The following is a 20,822-nucleotide window of genomic DNA, read 5'->3' as shown; positions in this document are numbered from 1 at the left end:
GGAATCACCCAAATCTGATTAGTGAACGGTTCGGGACGGTGTTTCATGTTTAACCCGAAATCGGTGAACCACGTGGATAGATTCCGGATCTTGAGTCACGCAACCACTGAAATGGTTAGTAAGTCGGCACAAGCTCCATTTCTATCCGTTTTGGAGGTATTGAGTGTAAAAGAGTTGAAAGAAAGTTGGAAAACCATCTTTCAATCCCTTTTACCGTGATTATGTTTAGATCCATGAAGTATCTTTGTTTGTTTATGTGGAAATCGGTTAGATCCAAGCTATTCTTGGTGGATTGAGGCCAAAACATGAAGTTCTTCAAGAACCCATGATGACATCATCCTAGAACACTTGAATCTTGATGATTTCACGGTTAAAAGTTAAGATTTGAAAGATAGAAAGGTGTAGGAGTGCGTGTAGATCAAGAAAGTACAAGATTTAGGTCGAGATCTTACCGGAATCGAGAGAAATCTAAGAAAAGATGGGGAGCACGAGCTGGTCGGACAGAGGTTTCCAAAAGTAGAAAGTTTAACAATGACAGGGGTATTTATAGGATGCCAAAAGAGGTAAAGGCTGGCTGATCGGTCAGGCAGCACGACCTGTCCGATCGGACAGCAGTCCGATCGGCTGGCTGTTCGATCGGCTGGTAGCCTGATGGATCAGCTGCCTGATTCGAGTGTTCGGTGCGATGATTTTTAATATTTCGATTTCGATTGCTAGCGATGCGAGTGCGATAGAGTTTCCTATTCAAATTACTTTTAATCCCAACTACCATATCAACATACAAGTATCCCTATTTTGTATTCGGTTTGCGATTGCAATTCGATTGCGAGTGGATTCGATTGCGATTGAGTTTCAATTGCGATTCGACTGATCACCACATATAACATAAATAAACATGCACAAGTAACACATAAGGCACACACACACACGTATAACAGTAACCCAAGATGCGTATATTCGAGTTTGCGAGCGCGATGATGATTAGATTAGATCGATTAGCATTTAATTAACTTTATCGCATTGTTACTTCCTATTATTCACAGTCGTAAAACGGTTCGTATTGAGAAATATACTTCGATTACTTCGATTGCAATTAATTACTCCACATAATACAACTAAATTAAAAACATAAAATAGTCAAATTATAGTCAAAGAAGTCAAACAGGGATTGAGCAAGGAGAGACAGATTGCAATTAGCGATCTTTTCCTCCTTTGACTTCAATCTTGACTTTGACTTTGACTTTCGAAACACTGGGGTGTTACATGCAACACCAAAGGTCTCCTCGTAACAATCCCTGGAATAGCCAAGCATTAATCATCTATAAATAATGTGAAAAATGACAAGAAAAAAACTGTTGCAGGTAGAATCAAAGAACCACCGGTTATCATGGTGACCTGTTGTTTCAACACTTTATCTTTACTAAGATGGCTAAGCATTAATCCCTTGACTTCCATACTTGCATTTAAGCCCTGCACTCCAGCAACACCATTAACCTGATCAAGATGAATATCTCGCCCCTCTTTGCATTGCTACAAAAACAAAAAACCCACAATCAAAATCACAAAAATAAATCAATAATAATATTGCAATTTTAGCCCGAAAGATATTGAAAGCAAATCCGTTTGTCACACCCCGATTTCCACGTGTCTCACCGGTGGGCCCGGTGGGGGATTACTGTGATGTAGTTGGCAACAATATAGTCAAACCACACAATTATATGAATGCACAGCGGAAGCATAAAGATAAATATATTTCAACATTTAGTGTAATATCAAAGTATCACCATTGTTGAAATAAAATCCACAGGGGATCTAATAATAATAACAAAAGTATTGTTCAACAGACTTCAGGCATCTTAAGCTTGCGAGACATCTAATGATGCTAAGGAGAAATCCCAGCCAATTTCGCATAGTACCTGCATTTAGTCTTTTTGGGGAAAATACGTCAGTTTACACTGGTAAATACATTCAACTGACACTTTTGTAAAATGTTTAATAAAATTGGTTTAAATGCACAAGGCACAAACTCTTTATAACTTGGGATAATTTATAATCAAATCTTGTAAAGAATTACATGTTACTATGCGTCCGGTCGCCCGGGTCGTGCCGGGTTAAAGTTTAATAGACACGCCACATAGCATAAAACCATGGCGGGTAACCAACGGCTACACTTTTATAGTCATGGACATAATGCCGGGTGTACGCCTACACCCGGATGTCAAGTCGTGGCCATTCGTAAATGCTGCCAAGGATATCCGGGACATGGTCATTAAGCCCCCAAAGGCGTAAAGCCAACAAAACAAGTTTTTAAACGGGTCACATTGATAATACCCAGCTACTAATGAGTTGGGGTCAATTGCCCGACCAAGCGGTATTTTAGATACTGTAACCCAAGCCCGTATAACGGAAAATAAGTTAAAAGTATTTACCTTTGCAAGTATAGTTCCTTAATTGAAATAAATTGCAGATAGCTTTTACTGGTCCCCTAATCTGGAACGAAGGTTTAAATTAACCTATTAGAATCCTAACGGGTCTTTAATTTAGCCGTAGCTTAGACCGGTCAGTTTCAATGGATAGTTACGGTTTAATCGCGTGAAAGGCGAAAACCGTGAATGGAGTGTGATTTTGACCCAACAAGTTTGAAGACTTGTTTTATATGGGTATAATAATCATACTCTGGATTTTGGGGTCAAAACAATATGGTTTGACCCGTTTCGGCTAATTTATGTAAACTAGTTACATAAGCCGAACCGTGCCCGCAAAAGGCGCAACGGGTAACCGTAAGAGTCCTACACTGTTTTCCTAAGTCAACATGCTTTAAAGAGGTTGTGGTATCAGTAGGATACCTTCCATAATGCCCGTAACGATTTTAAGTTCATATTATGCCCCGTAGGGGTATTTCGGTCTTTTTAAAGATTATAAAAGAGGTTTATGAGTTCTACAGGAAATCTGAGTTTTCCGAACAGTTTATAAAGTCTAAAATACTTTATTTATTAATTAAAATCAGTAGCAACTGGAATCGGGTCAAAAGACTTTGTAGAACTCAAGTTATGGCCGAAAAGGGTATATTCGGTATTTACCGAACCGTTGCCATAACCGCAGGTTATGAGCAGGTTAAAAATAATTAAAAATCTTTAAAAATCCCAAAATATTATTTTACATCAGTGAGTAAAAGGTTTGGTGTCGAAATCCAGGTTTAGATAGGCGTTATGCTAATTGCGCTATTTAATTACTAAAGTTCCGTAATTTGCGCTATTTAGCATAACTCCTATTCTGGACCTCGGATTGACATGAAATTTTAGGGACATGAAGAAATCAGTAACCAAGGTTATGATCCTTTCACATGTCCGAAATTCTCGTTTTAATTTAAAAAAGGGCGTTACGGTCAACTTTTAAGCATTTAACGGAAATATGTAAAAGACTCGGACAAACAACGAACCGGTCACAGAGGGTTATACCATCATGTAACCTGGTCCTAAGAGAGTCCTAAGGCATATCTAAATCAAACTTTAACGGGTCAGAACTGAAGTCAAAGCAAAAGTCAAACTTTTGCGACTTTCGGCTCCGAACCGGGTCAAAACAATAAATGGTCGGATCAAACAAGCTTAGACTAGTTTATATACTTATTATCATGTTTCATGATGTGTGTAAAATGCAACATATAAATCACATCAATTAAGGCATAAAACTAACCCTTTTTAAGTGCTAATGTTGGAAAAAGAGTGTTTTTGTCTTCCTTTTGTATTTTCAGGATGAAATGAGCTCAAAATCACAAAAGAAGCAAAAAGACAACTAATTCTACCATAAATACAAGAAAAGGAACAAAAGTAGACTGCCCGGACCCTCAACGGCACCTCCCAAGGCAAAGGAGAAGAAACAGAGTCTGAACACGCCCCGTGTCCAGCGAACACGGGGGCGTGCCCAGGAAGCAGCAGAAAAGACAAACCAGTAGAAGCTTCCATTGCCCACCATGGAGCCGTGTCCAGCGGGCACGGGGGCGTGGTGAAAGTACAGCAGGCGCATTAATTGTAATTCGCAATTACAATTAATGAGGAGAGAGAGTGTCAGACGGGCACGGGGCCGTGTCCAGCGGACACGGGGCCGTGTCCAGCCTTCTGTTCAGCCTATAAATAGAGGAGCTTGGCTTCATTTTCTCTCATCCCTTGGCACACCACCTCTCTCACACCTCATCCACCACCCACCACCATCATAACACCATCATCCACCACCATCATCCATTGTCCATCGTAGAGTGTGTGAGTCGTCTCGGGATCCAAGATTGATCGTAAGAGTTCTTGACAATCAAGGCCATGTTTGCCTAAGTCTCTTACATCACTTGGTGAAGACAAGTGTTTAGTATAATACTTTTTATTTTTAATCTTTTGCACTTTTTATTTGGTTTTGTATTAATGACTTTAATAACTAGTTACTTATGTTGAAGGTGATCTTTCCTTATCGTTTGTCCGTGGTGTCTTGGCATTATTTTATTGTCTATATAAAATAAAAGATTTTCACCATTCATATCTCCACGGTCTATATGGAGGTATGTTGGCTACCTGGTCGGGGGTTAAGGGAACGGTTTGGTAAGGGTCTTGCCCTTGTTCAGCGTTTAGAGGTCCTGCTTGGGACCTGGGTCAAATTTAGTAGGATCTCCTTCAATGCCCATAGGTATTGGATGGCGGGGATCCAAACTCTTTGACCCCCTCATAAGTTAACTACTATTAATACTATAACCCGGCTATTTAGGACTGTATCCCTGCTGACTCAGACTACTTAGCCGAGGGTAACGTCACCGCCAAAAGCGGGGCCTACCACAATTTGCATTAATAACTTAATTCATTATCTTTCAATAATCCGACCCTTTAGGATTGTATCCTTGCTGACTCAAACTACTGGGTTGAGGGTAACGTCGCCTTCAAAAGAGGGGCCTACTACAATAACTAAGATAATCTCTTAAACAAGTGCAAAAGTGCAAAAATAATCAAAGGTTATACTAATACACGTGTCGGATCCAAGTGATTCATCTTGTCTATCTGTCTTTATTTTATTTTTATTTTCAGCATTTAGTTAGTTTTTATTTTTCTTAGTTTAAAACATTTTTCTAACTTTTTGATTTGATTAGACGTTGAGGATAAACCGGTATTAAAAGCTCTTGTGTCCTTGGACGACCTCGGTATCTTACCAACACTATACTACGTCCACGATGGGTGCACTTGCCCATATGTGTGTTTAGTGTTAGTGAATATCGTGTTTTATAAATTTAAAACTTGGCTAAAAGTGTAAAAAGGGGCTTAAATATATATCAAAAAATATAACACACTTCACGCACATCAAGTTTTTGGCGCCGCTGCCGGGGACACAAGGATTTTAAGAAAGTTAGGAATCAGCGGCCTAATCATATTTTTATTTTTCTTTTATTTTTTAGGATTTTTTTTTAGTTTTTTCGCTTCTGCAGAGCTCAGCACGGGGCCGTGCCTGGTCGGACACGGGCCGTGCTCAGCATCATTACTGGCAGTTTTTGTTTTTCAAGTTACAGAAGGCTGACCACGGGGCCGTGCCGGTGCAACACGGGGCCGTGTCCAACTTCCAGTAACTGGGATCTGAAAAACAATCATTGTAACTCCGACCACGGGGCCGTGTTCGCTCAACACGGGGCCGTGGTGAACCTTCTGACCAACATTCTTTTCTGTTTTTATTGCAGGACTTGGAACCCGACGCCAACCTCACATAGTGTATGAGCTCCAGTTCCAATAAAGACATAAAAGAACCATTAGAAGAACTCGAACGCTTTCTCAGAAAAAGGTTAAAAGCCAAAAATCAAGAGAAGGTTTCGGGTGATCCACCTTCAATGGCGGACCAACGCACCCTTATGGATTATCTACGGCCCACCGTAGGTAATCTAGGCGCCGCTATCAATGCTCCGAATGTCGAAGCCAATAACTTCGAGCTTCGACCGCATTTGATACAAATGCTCCAAAACTCCGCAACCTTCCACGGGCTTGCGGACGAGGATCCCCATCTACATATAACTAATTTCTTAGAAATATGTGATACCTTTCGGATCAATGGAGCATCAAACGACGCCATCCGCCTCCGTATGTTTCCATTCTCACTAAAAGACCGAGCGAAAGCTTGGCTCAACGCCCTCCCAGCAGGTTCGGTAAACACCTGGGATGAACTAGCCCAAAAATTTCTATATAAGTATTTCCCTCCTGCTAAAACTGCTAAATTAATGGCTGAAATTAATACATACTCACAAGAGGACGAGGAATCCTTATATGAAACTTGGGAAAGGTTCAAGGAGCTATTACGCAAGTGTCCCCATCACGGCCTCGCAATATGGCAACAAGTGTCCGCTTTCTACAATGGATTGTTGCCACACACTAGGCAAACACTTGATTCTAGCTCCGGGGGACTTCTAGGTAACCGACGCCCACATGAAATATATAATCAGATTGAGAAAAATTGCTCAAACCAATTTTCAATGGCACACCCCCCGGGGAAATAAGTCTATCGCCCCGGGCGCCCATAAAGTCGACGAAAGCACTTCTTTACAAGCCCAAATCGAGGCCCTTTCTTCGAAAATAAAAAAATTAGAAATGACAAAAACAGTCTCAGTTATGGCTTGTGAAGGGTGTGGTGGGTCACATGAAAATTGGAGTTGCATGAAAGAAACAGACGATCAACAAGAAATGGTAAACTACATTGATAATAGACCTAGGCCGTCGGGTCCTCCAACGGGAACTTACAACCAAGGATGGCGAAACCACCCAAACCTTGGTTGGAGGGAACCCGGCAATAGTAGTAACCAACAAACCCAACTAACAAACTTTCAGCAATCAAGAAATGAGTCACAAAATTTCACTCAACAACAAGGTGGACGAGAAAGGCTCGAAGATACTATATCTCACCTTGTCTCTGACACTGATAAGAAAAACTCGGAAAGATTTCTACAATTAGAGTCTAATTTTAGGAATCAACAAGATAGCATTCAAAACATAGAAAAACAAATAAATCAAATAGCTCAAAACTTTTCCGAGAGACCGCAAGGCGCATTACCTAGCAATACCGAAACAAACCCAAAGGCGCAAGTTCACCTCATCACACTACGAAACCGCACCGTAGGGCCTGCAGAAGTACCGCCACCTACGGAAGAAACAATGCCAACACCTCTGCAGGAAAAGAACTCTCCTCCATCACCAGAGCCTACCAAGGCTCCTCGAGTTCCGTACCCCGGTAGGTTAATTCGTCAAAAGACCAATGAGCAATTCACAAAATTCGAAAGTCTGTTAAAACAATTGCATGTCAATATTCCTTTTATCGAAGTCCTAACCCAAATGCCCAAATACTCTAAATTTATGAGGGACTTCCTTACACATAAAAAGAAAATTGAAAATTTGCAATTAGTTAATTTAGGCGAAGAATGCTCTGCCCTCGTACTCAATAAACTACCCCAAAAGAAATCGATCCCGGAAGTTTCACGATTCCATGCTCAATAGGGGAATCGCCCGTTCGCAATGCCTTGGCCGACCTAGGGGCTAGCATTAACCTCATGCCCTCATCAATGTTCAAAAGGCTTGGCTTGGGAACCACGAGCCCTACAAAGATAAGCATACAACTCGCTGATCGATCCGTCAAGTTCCCACAAGGTGTCATCGAGAATGTCTTGGTAAGGGTAAGCAGATTCGTTTATCCAGTTGACTTTGTCATACTCGATATGGAGGAAGACACCGAAGTCCCCCTTATACTAGGGAGACCCTTCCTTGCCACAGCACAAGCGGTGGTAGACATGAATGACGGGACACTCACTTTGAGGTATGGGGATGATGAAGTGAAGTTCGGAGTTGGGAAAAGAATAGAGGACGACGACCCAGTAAACTACATGAAGGTTATTGATTCAAGCTTGGATGCTGCTCTCCGACGGTGTAACATGGGAAGCAAGGCATCCCACTCAGAAGATATATAGCCTCAAATCGGGTCTAGCCAAGGACCCTTATAAACGTGGCGCACCACGGAGGCATTCCGCGGAACTATCCTTAGTTTAGTTTAATCTTTTAGTTTTTGCAGAATAAAACACACTCATGGTGGTAATGGATGAAAAAGGGAACGAGAAAAATGGAACCATGCAAGAAGAACAGAGCAACCCGACAAAAATCTCCATCACAGAAGGCTCAACACGGGCCGTGCCCAACCAACACGGCCCCGTGCTGAGCCCCTGCAGAAAATCACCCAGTTCAGGTAACTGGACACGGGCCGTGTTCAGCGGACACGCCCCCGTGTCCAGGCTTCTGTTTCAATTCTCAAATTTTTGTTACTGGCACTTGACCACGGGGCCGTGCCCGGTCAACACGGGGCCTTGTCCAGGATGCCAGTAACACAAAACTTTGCTTTTAAACCCACTTTTACACATTCTAATCAACCAAAAACTTTATTTTTGGACACATTGAGGACAATGTGTAATTTAAGTGTGGGGGGGATGCTAAAACCTTGACATTTTGCAAAATCCTAAACACAAGCCTTACACAAAACTCTATTGGAACCGCTAAACACCCCAAATTTTTTCAAAAACTTTTTCATTTTTTTATTTACTTGTCTTAGTTTAAGTTGGGAATAACAAGTTCTAAAAAGGTTATATTTTTACAAGTTTACAACCGATAGCGTCGTGATAAAAAAAAGAACCAACATAAGAAAATTATGAAACGGCATGACAAGCTTAGTTAAAAATTCGATTATATATACTTGATCACATAAAAACCCATTCCCACAAAAGTGAGTTTTGAGCCTTTATTGAGCATAAAAATATACATATTTAGACTAAATGCTCATTTTTCGTTTCTTGTGTGAATAGCCGCTCGGTTCTTACAAATCTAGAACTTGCCACGACGATACATTCCCGGTCCTTACCAACTTAAACCCAAGTAAGTAAATGATGGAGGCAGTAGGACTAACCATTTTTCTTTCAAAACCATTATTTTTCATTTTTTTTACCTACCCAAAATCCCCCTAGATAGCCCCTTTGAGCCTAAACCTTTCATTTCATTACCCCAAAACCCTTTTTACCCACCAAAAACCTTTTTATTTTTTTCACCCTTTATTTTAGTAACAAGCTCGCTTTTTCGTAAACTCACCTTTTTATGTGACGATCTTTCCTTAAAAAAAAATGATGATGAAGTCAAAAACAAACAAAAGCTATATAAAAAGCTTGTTTGGAGAAATACTTCAAAAATAAAAAGTCAATAAAAACAAGGTATTTCACGAAAACCGACGCTTGTTACGACTTTCGCCCTTTTTACTAACCACTAACCCAACCACCCACCTTTAACCCAAGCCTAACCCTTCACCCAAAAGTCCTCTTGATATTTACAAAGGTAAAAAGTTAAAAAGGAGGAGGATTGATTGCTTGGCAAGCCTATGGAAGGCGTAAGTTCCATGCCGCTCTCGAGTGATTCACTAAAAATATACACCTTCGGCCGAGTGTTGAGTGATCTCCCGTGAGGTATGTGAACTTGTATATAAATGGAATTTTAATAAGGCATGCTATGCCCAAATAAGTAATTTATCTTTTCAAACGTTCAAAATAAATCATAACGAATAGGATTGTAAATAAATAAAAATAAAACCTATAAAAACCTTGGATTCCCGACACTCTAGGACAAGCTAAAAAAAACTTCTCTTCTACCTATTCCATTTGGGAGTGTAAGCCACATTTAAAGAGTTTTGCTTGAGGACAAGCAAAAGTTCAAGTGTGGGGGTATTTGATGTGTGTAAAATGCAACATATAAATCACATCAATTAAGGCATAAAACTAACCCTTTTTAAGTGCTAATGTTGGAAAAAGAGTGTTTTTGTCTTACTTTTGTATTTTCAGGATGAAATGAGCTCAAAATCACAAAAGAAGCAAAAAGACAACTAATTCTACCATAAATACAAGAAAAGGAACAAAAGTAGACTGCCCGGACCCTCAACGGCACCTCCCAAGGCAAAGGAGAAGAAACAGAGTCTGAACACGCCCCGTGTCCAGCGAACACAGGGGCGTGCCCAGGAAGCAGCAGAAAAGACAAACCAGTAGAAGCTTCCATTGCCCACCACGGGGCCGTGTCCAACGGGCACGGGGGCGTGGTGAAAGTACAGCAGGCGCATTAATTGTAATTCGCAATTACAATTAATGAGGAGAGAGAGTGTCAGACGGGCACGGGGCCGTGTCCAGCCTTCTGTTCAGCCTATAAATAGAGGAGCTTGGCTTCATTTTCTCTCATCCCTTGGCACACCACCTCTCTCACACCTCATCCACCACCCACCACCATCATAACGCCATCATCCACCACCATCATCCATTGTCCATCGTAGAGTGTGTGAGTCGTCTCGGGATCCAAGATTGATCGTAAGAGTTCTTGACAATCAAGGCCATGTTTGCCTAAGTCTCTTACATCACTTGGTGAAGACAAGTGTTTAGTATAATACTTTTTATTTTTAATCTTTTGCACTTTTTATTTGGTTTTGTATTAATGACTTTAATAACTAGTTACTTATGTTGAAGGTGATCTTTCCTTATCGTTTGTCCGTGGTGTCTTGGCATTATTTTACTGTCTATATAAAATAAAAGATTTTCCGCATTCATATCTCCACGGTCTATATGGAGGTATGTTGGCTACCTGGTCGGGGGTTAAGGGAACGGTTTGGTAAGGGTCTTGCCCTTGTTCAGCGTTTAGAGGTCCTGCTTGGGACCTGGGTCAAATTTAGTAGGATCTCCTTCAATGCCCATAGGTATTGGATGGCGGGGATCCAAACTCTTTGACCCCCTCATAAGTTAACTACTATTAATACTATAACCCGGCTATTTAGGACTGTATCCCTGCTGACTCAGACTACTTAGCCGAGGGTAACGTCACCGCCAAAAGCGGGGCCTACCACAATTTGCATTAATAACTTAATTCATTATCTTTCAATAATCCGACCCTTTAGGATTGTATCCTTGCTGACTCAAACTACTGGGTTGAGGGTAACGTCGCCTTCAAAAGAGGGGCCTACTACAATAACTAAGATAATCTCTTAAACAAGTGCAAAAGTGCAAAAATAATCAAAGGTTATACTAATACACGTGTCGGATCCAAGTGATTCATCTTGTCTATCTGTCTTTATTTTATTTTTATTTTCAGCATTTAGTTAGTTTTTATTTTTCTTAGTTTAAAACATTTTTCTAACTTTTTGATTTGATTAGACGTTGAGGATAAACCGGTATTAAAAGCTCTTGTGTCCTTGGACGACCTCGGTATCTTACCAACACTATACTACGTCCACGATGGGTGCACTTGCCTATATGTGTGTTTAGTGTTAGTGAATATCGTGTTTTATAAATTTAAAACTTGGCTAAAAGTGTAAAAAGGGGCTTAAATATATATAAAAAAATATAACACACTTCACGCACATCATTTCATGAGTGTTCAAACAGGTTACATATCATCTACATTACAGATTATGCAAGAAATCGCAAAATGGCATTTCTACTGACTTTTTGTAAGCACGTTTGACTCGACATTCGGACTAGTTAGAGTGGGAATCAGAGGGTGCCCTTTTTGGGGTTTAATGCCCACATGATTACCATCATATAACTATCTTTGATTCGACAAACCACTGGACCATTCGTGATTTATCGCAAAGTCAATCGTTAATTACGACGGATTGACTTTTAAGCTAAACTAAGCAAAAACTAAGCCATAAAAGGGTTGGCATACTTACAGAAGCTTGGTGCACGACTTAGAATGTTAGAAGAGTGCTTGAGAGCTCCAGAGATGGTTTAGAATGCAGGTTTGAGGTGTGATTTACTTGTGCACAATGTATGGCCTTTTATAGTAACATTTCATGCATAAGACCATTACACATCAACCTACAAGGCATCATGGATGTTCAGCAGGTGGCCCTGGGTGCTAGGGGTAAAGTAGAGGGCGCCCATGCTTCATTTATTGCTCAAATGATCGTTCACAACTTCAAACAGCAAGTCTGTCCAAGAATTCTGCATCTGGGACTTGTACGCGGCCCGCATTAGGATCAAGCAACTCACACGCGGGCCGCATGGATCCTAATGTCAGAAAACGTATCTTCCTCTGGCGCGCGACCCGCATTGTCTCATGCATAACTTCAACGCGGCCCGCCTGAGGGTTATTTATCAAGATTTTCAAATCTTTTGTAATGATTAACCTGACCTTTCGGTTTTGAAGGGGTAACTTTGCGATTTGGCCCTGGATTATTTACAACTAAGGGCCTCGTGCCTTTTACCCGCACTGTTAAGTCCCCGGTTAGTTTAATTACTATCCGAAAAGCCTTAGCTTTCATTGTTGACGCTTTTAACCCCTCTCGTACGAATTTGATCATAACTTTCTCGTTTTAAACGGAACTTCGCGAAATTTATATAGTATATTCTAGTGAGAGTATTTTACTGTTACAAAGCCTCGGGTTCGTCAAAGGGTCATTCAGAGGTATAATTAAACATGTTGACACAGTTAACCCCTGTAGCTTGTAATCTCTCACTTTCTTCCGCGTTTCGCTCCGTACGATCCATGATTTATTCGTTTGAAGGTACGGGCATCGTTTAGGGTTACTATACAGTATATTTACCCTTTGTTGACATTTATAACCCTCGAATTTACATACTTTCAAGGTTTGTCAACCTTAGTCCTTTATTTAATATTTAATGCCACGTGTAAACTCATGGCACGTGTTAACACCTTATTGGACACAAAATTTCGAGGTGTTACATCCTCACCCCCTTAAAATAAATCTTGACCCGAGATTTACTCAAATAAATAAGGGTATTTTTCTTTCATCGTGGCTTCAACCTCCCACGTGAATTCCGGACCTCTACGGGCATCCCACTTGACCTTCACTATAGGTACATGCTTCCTTCGAAGCTTCTTTACCTGTCGATCTTCAATCGACAAAGGTTTCTCCAAAAATTTCAAGCTCTCATCTATATGCACATCTGTGTGTGGTATTACCAGTGATTCATCCGCGAAGCACTTCTTTAGATTGCTGATGTGGAACACATTGTGAATTCCATTGAGCTCTTCTGGCAAATTTAGCTTATAGGCAACAGACCCGACACGTTCGATAACCTCGAAAGGTCCTATGTATCTCGGGCTTAGCTTGCCTTTCTTGCCGAAACGCATCACCCCCTTCCAGGGTGATACTTTAAGTAACACTTTTTCACCTACTTCGAAGTGAAAATCTTTACGCTTTGGATCTGCGTAACTCTTCTGCCTATCTCGGGCAGCTTTGAGACGGTCTCGAATCTGGACAATCTTGTCCGTCGTCTCGAAGACTATCTCCGGTCCTGATAATTGGACATCTCCAACTTCCGCCCAACAAACAGGCGATCTACACTTTCTACCGTATAATGCCTCGAAAGGCGCAGCCTTAATGCTGGTATGGTAGCTATTGTTGTAGGAGAATTCGATTAGTGGTAGGTTCTTATCCCAACTACCTCCCAAATCGATAGCACATGCACGTAGCATGTCTTCCAACGTCTGAATAGTACGCTCACTCTGACCGTCTGTCTGAGGATGGTAAGCCGTACTAAAATTCAAACGTGTGCCCAAAGATTGCTGGAAACTCTTCCAGAAATGCGACGTGTATCTAGTATCCCGGTCAGAGATAATAGACACAGGTATGCCATGCAAGGCTACAATCTTATCAACGTATAACTGGGCCAACATGTCGGAGCTATAAGTCTCCTTGATGGGTAAGAAATGCGCTGACTTAGTCAGTCTATCAACGATAACCCATATTGTGTCATTTCCTTTCCTCGTCTTGGGTAACTTGGTAATAAAATCCATAGTTACACATTCCCACTTCCATTCGGGAAGTTCAGGCTGTTGTAGCAAGCCAGATGGCTTTTGATGCTCAGCCTTAACTTGCGCACAAGTTAAGCATTTTGCTACGTAAGCGGCTACGGACTTTTTCAAGCCTATCCACCAATAATTTGCCTTTAGATCCTGATACATCTTATCAGCTCCCTGATGAACAGAATATTTGGAACTATGGGCTTCCTGGAGGATAACGTCTCGTAGTCCTCCATAAATTGGAACCCATATTCGTCCATTCAATCGTAAAATTCCGTCCTTGCTAAGAGTTAACTGCTCCTCAGTTACTCCCAGCTTTTCTTTAGGATAGTTAGCTTCCAACACAGCTTCTCTCTGTGCAGCTAACAACATTTCAATCAAATTATTCTTTACTTCAATGCTCTTGGCATTGATTCGGATGGGTTTCACCCTTTCCTTCCTACTTAAGGCATCAGCGACTACATTCGCCTTGCCGGGATGATATCTGATTTCACAATCATAATCATTTAAGGTTTCCATCCAACGGCGTTGCCTCATGTTTAACTCCTTCTGATTAAACAAGTGTTGAAGGCTCTTATGATCCGAACAGATCACAAACTTGATACCATACAGGTAATGTCTCCACAGTTTTAGTGCGAACACAACGGCACCCAGCTCCAAGTCATGGGTGGTGTAATTCTTCTCGTGCACCTTTAACTGTATCGAAGCATAGGCAATAACCTTGCCTTTCTGCATGAGCACACATCCCATGCCAGTGTGTGATGCGTTGCAGTAAACCACGAACTCTTCGGTACCTTCAGGTAATGTGAGCACAGGAGCGTTGCTCAACTTTTGCTTCAGAATATCAAAGGATTCTTGCTGCTTAGGGCCCCAAACAAACTTTTTCTTCTTCTTGGTCAGGGAAGTTAAGGGCGCAGCAATCCTTGAAAAATTTTCAATGAAACGCCTGTAATATCCCGCTAACCCCAGGAAACTACGAATTTCTGTAGGCGTCTTTGGCTCTTGCCAATTCATTACAGCTTCAACTTTAGCGGGATCCACCTGGATACCACGCTCGGTGACAACGTGTCCTAGAAATTGGACTTCTCGTAGCCAGAATTCGCACTTGGAGAATTTGGCATAGAGTTTCTCATGATGCAGGAGTTTGAGAATACAACGAAGGTGTTTCTCATGGTCAGCTCGGTTCTTTGAGTATATAAGAATGTCGTCGATGAAAACGATGACGAATTTGTCCAAGTACGGCTTGCAGACGCGATTCATGAGATCCATGAACGCTGCCGGTGCATTTGTGAGCCCAAAAGGCATCATTAGGAACTCGTATTGACCGTAACGAGTCCTAAACGCGGTTTTATGTACGTCTTCATCTCTAACTCTCAGTTGATGGTAGCCTGACCTCAAGTCAATCTTTGAGAAATAACTTGCCCCTTGTAACTGATCGAACAAATCGTCGATCCTCGGCAAGGGATATCAAACTTTAACGGGTCAGAACTGAAGTCAAAGCAAAAGTCAAACTTTTATGACTTTCGGCTCCGAACCGGGTCAAAACAATAAATGGTCGGATCAAACAAGCTTAGACTAGTTTATATACTTATTATCATGTTTCATGAGTGTTCAAACATGTTACATATCATCTACATTACAGATTATGCAAGAAATCGCAAAATGGCATTTCTGCTGACTTTTTCTAAGCACGTTTGACTCGACATTCGGACTAGTTAGAGTGGGAATCAGAGGGTGCCCTTTTTGGGGTTTAATGCCCACATGATTACCATCATATAACTATCTTTGATTCGACAAACCACTGGACCATTCGTTATTTATCGCAAAGTCAATCGTTAATTACGACGGATTGACTTTTAAGCTAAACTAAGCAAAAACTAAGCCATAAAAGGGTTGGCATACTTACAGAAGCTTGGTGCACGACTTAGAATGTTAGAAGAGTGCTTGACAGCTCCAGAGATGGTTTAGAATGCAGGTTTGAGGTGTGATTTACTTGTGCACAATGTATGGCCTTTTATAGTAACATTTCATGCATAAGATCATTACACATCAACCTACAAGGCATCATGGATGTTCAGCAGGTGGCCCTGGGTGCTAGGGGTAAAGTAGAGGGCGCCCATGCTTCATTTATTGCTCAAATGATCGTTCACAACTTCAAACAGCAAGTCTGTCCAAGAATTCTGCATCTGGGACTTGTACGCGGCCCGCATTAGGATCAAGCAACTCACACGCGGGCCGCATGGATCCTAATGTCAGAAAACGTATCTTCCTCTGGCGCGCGGCCCGCATTGTCTCATGCATAACTTCAACGCGGCCCGCCTGAGGGTTATTTATCAAGATTTTCAAATCTTTTGTAATGATTAACCTGACCTTTCGGTTTTGAAGGGGTAACTTGGCGATTTGGCCCTGGATTATTTACAACTAAGGGCCTCGTGCCTTTTACCCGCACTGTTAAGTCCCCGGTTAGTTTAATTACTATCCGAAAAGCCTTAGCTTTCATTGTTGACGCTTTTAACCCCTCTCGTACGAATTTGATCATAACTTTCTCGTTTTAAACGGAACTTCGCGAAATTTATATAGTATATTCTAGTGAGAGTATTTTACTGTTACAAAGCCTCGGGTTCGTCAAAGGGTCATTCAGAGGTATAATTAAACATGTTGACACAGTTAACCCCTGTAGCTTGTAATCTCTCACTTTCTTCCGCGTTTCGCTCCGTACGATCCATGATTTATTTGTTTGAAGGTACGGGCATCGTTTAGGGTTACTATACAGTATATTTACCCTTTGTTGACATTTATAACCCTCGAATTTACATACTTTCAAGGTTTGTCAACCTTAGTCCTTTATTTAATATTTAATGCCACGTGTAAACTCATGGCACGTGTTAACACCTTATTGGACACAAAATTTTGAGGTGTTACATCCTCACCCCCTTAAAATAAATCTTGACCCAAGATTTACTCAAATAAATAAGGGTATTTTTCTTTCATCGTGGCTTCAACCTCCCACGTGAATTCCGGACCTCTACGGGCATCCCACTTGACCTTCACTATAGGTACATGCTTCCTTCGAAGCTTCTTTACCTGTCGATCTTCAATCGACAAAGGTTTCTCCAAAAATTTCAAGCTCTCATCTATATGCACATCTGTGTGTGGTATTACCAGTGATTCATCCGCGAAGCACTTCTTTAGATTGCTGATGTGGAACACATTGTGAATTCCATTGAGCTCTTCTGGCAAATTTAGCTTATAGGCAACAGACCCGACACGTTCGATAACCTCGAAAGGTCCTATGTATCTCGGGCTTAGCTTGCCTTTCTTGCCGAAACGCATCACCCCCTTCCAGGGTGATACTTTAAGTAACACTTTTTCACCTACTTCGAAGTGAAAATCTTTACGCTTTGGATCTGCGTAACTCTTCTGCCTATCTCGGGCAGCTTTGAGACGGTCTCGAATCTGGACAATCTTGTCCGTCGTCTCGAAGACTATCTCCGGTCCTGATAATTGGACATCTCCAACTTCCGCCCAACAAAGCCTCGGTTCGTCAAAGGGTCATTCAGAGGTATAATTAAACATGTTGACACAGTTAACCCCTGTAGCTTGTAATCTCTCACTTTCTTCCGCGTTTCGCTCCGTACGATCCATGATTTATTCGTTTGAAGTTACGAGCATCGTTTAGGGTTACTATACAGTATATTTACCCTTTGTTGACATTTATAACCCTCGAATTTACATACTTTCAAGGTTTGTCAACCTTAGTCCTTTATTTAATATTCAATGCCACGTGTAAACTCATGACACGTGTTAACACCTTATTGGACACAAAATTTCGAGGTGTTACACCGTTGGAGCAACTTATCATAGCTTGTTGAAGAGAAAAGCGTGTTTAATATGTGACCCAAATCCAGTTTCAGACCCGATTCAGAAACGGATCCCGCGTCCAGAGTAGACAAACTAATAAGGTTTGGACAGGAAAATCAAGCTGAGGTTGCACCATAACAGGACACGTGTCACAAACCTTATTCATATATTATATATATAGATATAGATATACTCACAACTTTAAAAAACACTTTCTACATTCTATCAGCAGCATCTCATACCTTTAATAGTAAATGGCTCACTATAAGTCTAGATGTTCAACTTTGATTGTGATAGTTCATTGAGGCATTTTAGCGAGCATCTCATGTGCAGCACAATATCATCTATTCCAATATATAGAGTGAATACTCTAAGTTCCCAAATGCACATGCGGATAAAGCTAAAGCAAATGAACAATACAAAGTTTGCTATATATGGAAAAAATCAATATGTAAGTTCTATGATTGTTGAGAGACAATATTATGTGAGTACCTATGACCTATATATTTATGTAACCATCAGCCATGAGCTCTCTCCTCATGTGCAGACCAATACTCATAATTACAAAAAATGGCCATGTTGTAGTTAAAAATCACCAACAGTCGGGTGATGAAATATCGTTGAAATATTACCAGAAGCAAAACTTTCATCGGTAGTCGCAGAAGATTAAAGCTGATTTGAAACTGTATCTACTTCACTCAAAATAAACACAAAGTTCATGTGCTTGTAGCTCCCTCCTTTTCCAGGGATGAAAAGAAACCTTTGCTGGATGATGTATACACATAACTTGGTTGGAAAAAAAGGAAGAAGAAGAAGAAAAGCTAATCTGCAAAACAAAATTGATGGTATTATGAACTGAAATCATCAAGTATAAGTTATGAAAAAGTATACTAACCCTACATTTGGGCAAGACAGAGGATAAAAAAATAAAATTCATGATTAATCAAACAAAAACAAATGAATGCTTATCATGAAATAAAAGAAAGAAAAGTAAAATAAAGTGATATCTCTTCAGGCAACATTAACCGAACACACATTTCAAATCCTTCAGGTACCTAACAACCAAAAGAAAAAAACTCATCCATATATTTTTCCTAAAGACGAGAACGTTATGACATATGATTAACTTACAAGCCCTTCCCCTAAGGAAAACTCCAAAGGTTGGCCATGATTGTTAACTCTTGTATCATAAAAAAAAACCCTATTTTCTTCATTATTAAGCATGCCCTTATAATGCACACGTAAGCGACAGTCTTGAAGAGGGAAATCTATAGTAAATTCACCTAATTGTTTCAAAAGAACAATTAGCACAAATAACAACATCATATGCTAAAAAAATGGCTAAAAGAGCTGAGAAATAATCAAATAAGGACTTAAACAACACCTTTGTCGTCTCTTATGCGGCGTTTTATTAGACGACCATCTCCTAGTACATCTCGTACCTGTAAAACGATATACAAGTGGAAAAATACCAGAATTAGCGTTCAAATGAAAAGATGCATGCTTCCAACTAAGAAAGAAAAAAACATTTGCGGACCTGAATAAAATGGATAAGGTCCACTTCAAAGTGAACTTCTTCGATACCTTCTACAGAAGGTATCGGGGGGCTTTGACTTAAGTACTGACTCTCTCCCCGTGACATTGTTCCGATACCCATTTCAAGACCTTTAGGTACCTAACATAGCAATATGACGAACACCGTAATGACCATACACGAATCTTATTTTGTGCATAGACAAATAAGAATGTATGCTAATAAAGAAACCTCGGATTTTCCAAATGTGAACATGATTGGTTCGCCAGTCGTAGGTAATTGAAGTGGTTGTCCGTCCCCCGCCTTTGCTGAAACTCTGAAATCAGCCATTGTCTACAAGTATATTAATATCATGGCCATTTCTGAAATAATTAGATTTCCTTCAAGTGTGTGTGTGTAAGAGAGAGAGATGACATCGGATGAACCTGGCTTTTACTTCATAAAGATCTCTTGGATTTTCCCAACTTTGTGCCTCATTTATAACCTGTTCAGTGAATGGAATAGTGTAATAAAAAATCCAGTTTCATCATAAATAACGATTCTACTTACAGAAAGGCACACTTTTTTTGTATCTTGTGTGATGCCCTGTTTTATTGTAACCACACAATTAGATATACCTTCTTCAAGATTCCCAAATCTTCAGTTACAAAACCTGAAGAATATTTACATAGAAAAAAATGGGTTTTGATACCAAGTATAATAGAGAAAAGAACGACTAAACTAACGTAAGAAAAAATACTTATAAGTGTGTGCTGCAAATAGCAGTGTCACATCAAAGTTAGGCATGTATAGTGCGAATTTAGTGTGTAATAACGAACTGTAGTTCTTGCCTTGATTTTAGAAAACTCGATGAGCTCAATCTCAAAATTAAGTTCAACATCCTTTGGAAAGCTATCTGAAACAGAAACTGGACAGTCATCCTTGCCATAGTGCAATTCAGGCTTCATTTTTAATTGAAATTGTTAGCAAATATATATGTTAAAGATCAATAACAACCAACACAACAATCACAATTTGAACCATGAAATTAAACTATGACCACTACCCGATAGTCTGATACTTACCACTGCAACTTCACCCTTCAACATTGTGGGAATTCCTTCTTATTTCCCATTTGTTCATGTACCTTTTATTATTAAAAACTAAATCTATATGTCCCACATGTATAGAAGTAAATAATAGAAAAAAGTCAAGGACTTGCCTTAACCAAGATGTTCTTATTGGACTGCCAAGATGCAGCAACACGAAAGGTTGAATCATGAATGTTGTTTGATGTCTTTTCATCGTCAATTCTGTCGAAAGATTTAAGGACTTAGATCCCTTATTTGAACAATTAGCAGATAGATTTTCATATCTCAGCCCCAAAGTTTACCTTGTTTGCAACTCAAACCCAAAGTCTATATAGTTTGTGATTCCAACAACTTCATTATCTTCAAGAGGATTCTTCACCTACACAATTGCAATAAACAACTTATATCAGCTTCAACTTTCAGACAGAAGACAGATGCGCACACACATATCCATTGTAAATTCAAAGTATAAGATCACTAACAAATTCAAAGTATAAGATCAATTAAACCCTAAACTAATTT

The 20,822-nt window shown here is 40.3% G+C and overlaps 1 protein-coding gene and 1 non-coding gene across 2 annotated transcripts; both read right to left on the bottom strand.

The window, feature by feature from the left end:
• Positions 1-6,226: 6,226 nt before the first annotated feature.
• On the bottom strand, positions 6,227-6,333 carry LOC118487857. Its single transcript, XR_004882800.1, has one exon. It is a non-coding gene; the product is annotated as a small nucleolar RNA R71 (small nucleolar RNA).
• Positions 6,334-19,041: 12,708 nt separating this feature from the next.
• Positions 19,042-20,177, bottom strand: LOC110906011 (peptidyl-prolyl cis-trans isomerase PASTICCINO1-like). Its single transcript, XM_035984529.1, has 6 exons — positions 20,061-20,177; positions 19,848-19,982; positions 19,656-19,714; positions 19,462-19,546; positions 19,234-19,371; positions 19,042-19,138 (listed from the first exon to the last, which is right to left on the bottom strand). The coding sequence occupies exons 1-6, from the start codon at positions 20,175-20,177 to the stop codon at positions 19,070-19,072; spliced, it is 603 nt and encodes a 200-aa protein (XP_035840422.1). The 3' UTR covers positions 19,042-19,069.
• Positions 20,178-20,822: the final 645 nt, after the last annotated feature.

This window comes from Helianthus annuus, chromosome 15, assembly GCF_002127325.2.
Source record: "Helianthus annuus cultivar XRQ/B chromosome 15, HanXRQr2.0-SUNRISE, whole genome shotgun sequence".
NCBI classification, from domain to species: Eukaryota; Viridiplantae; Streptophyta; class Magnoliopsida; order Asterales; family Asteraceae; genus Helianthus; species Helianthus annuus.
This window is presented reverse-complemented; position numbering and strand designations above follow the sequence as displayed.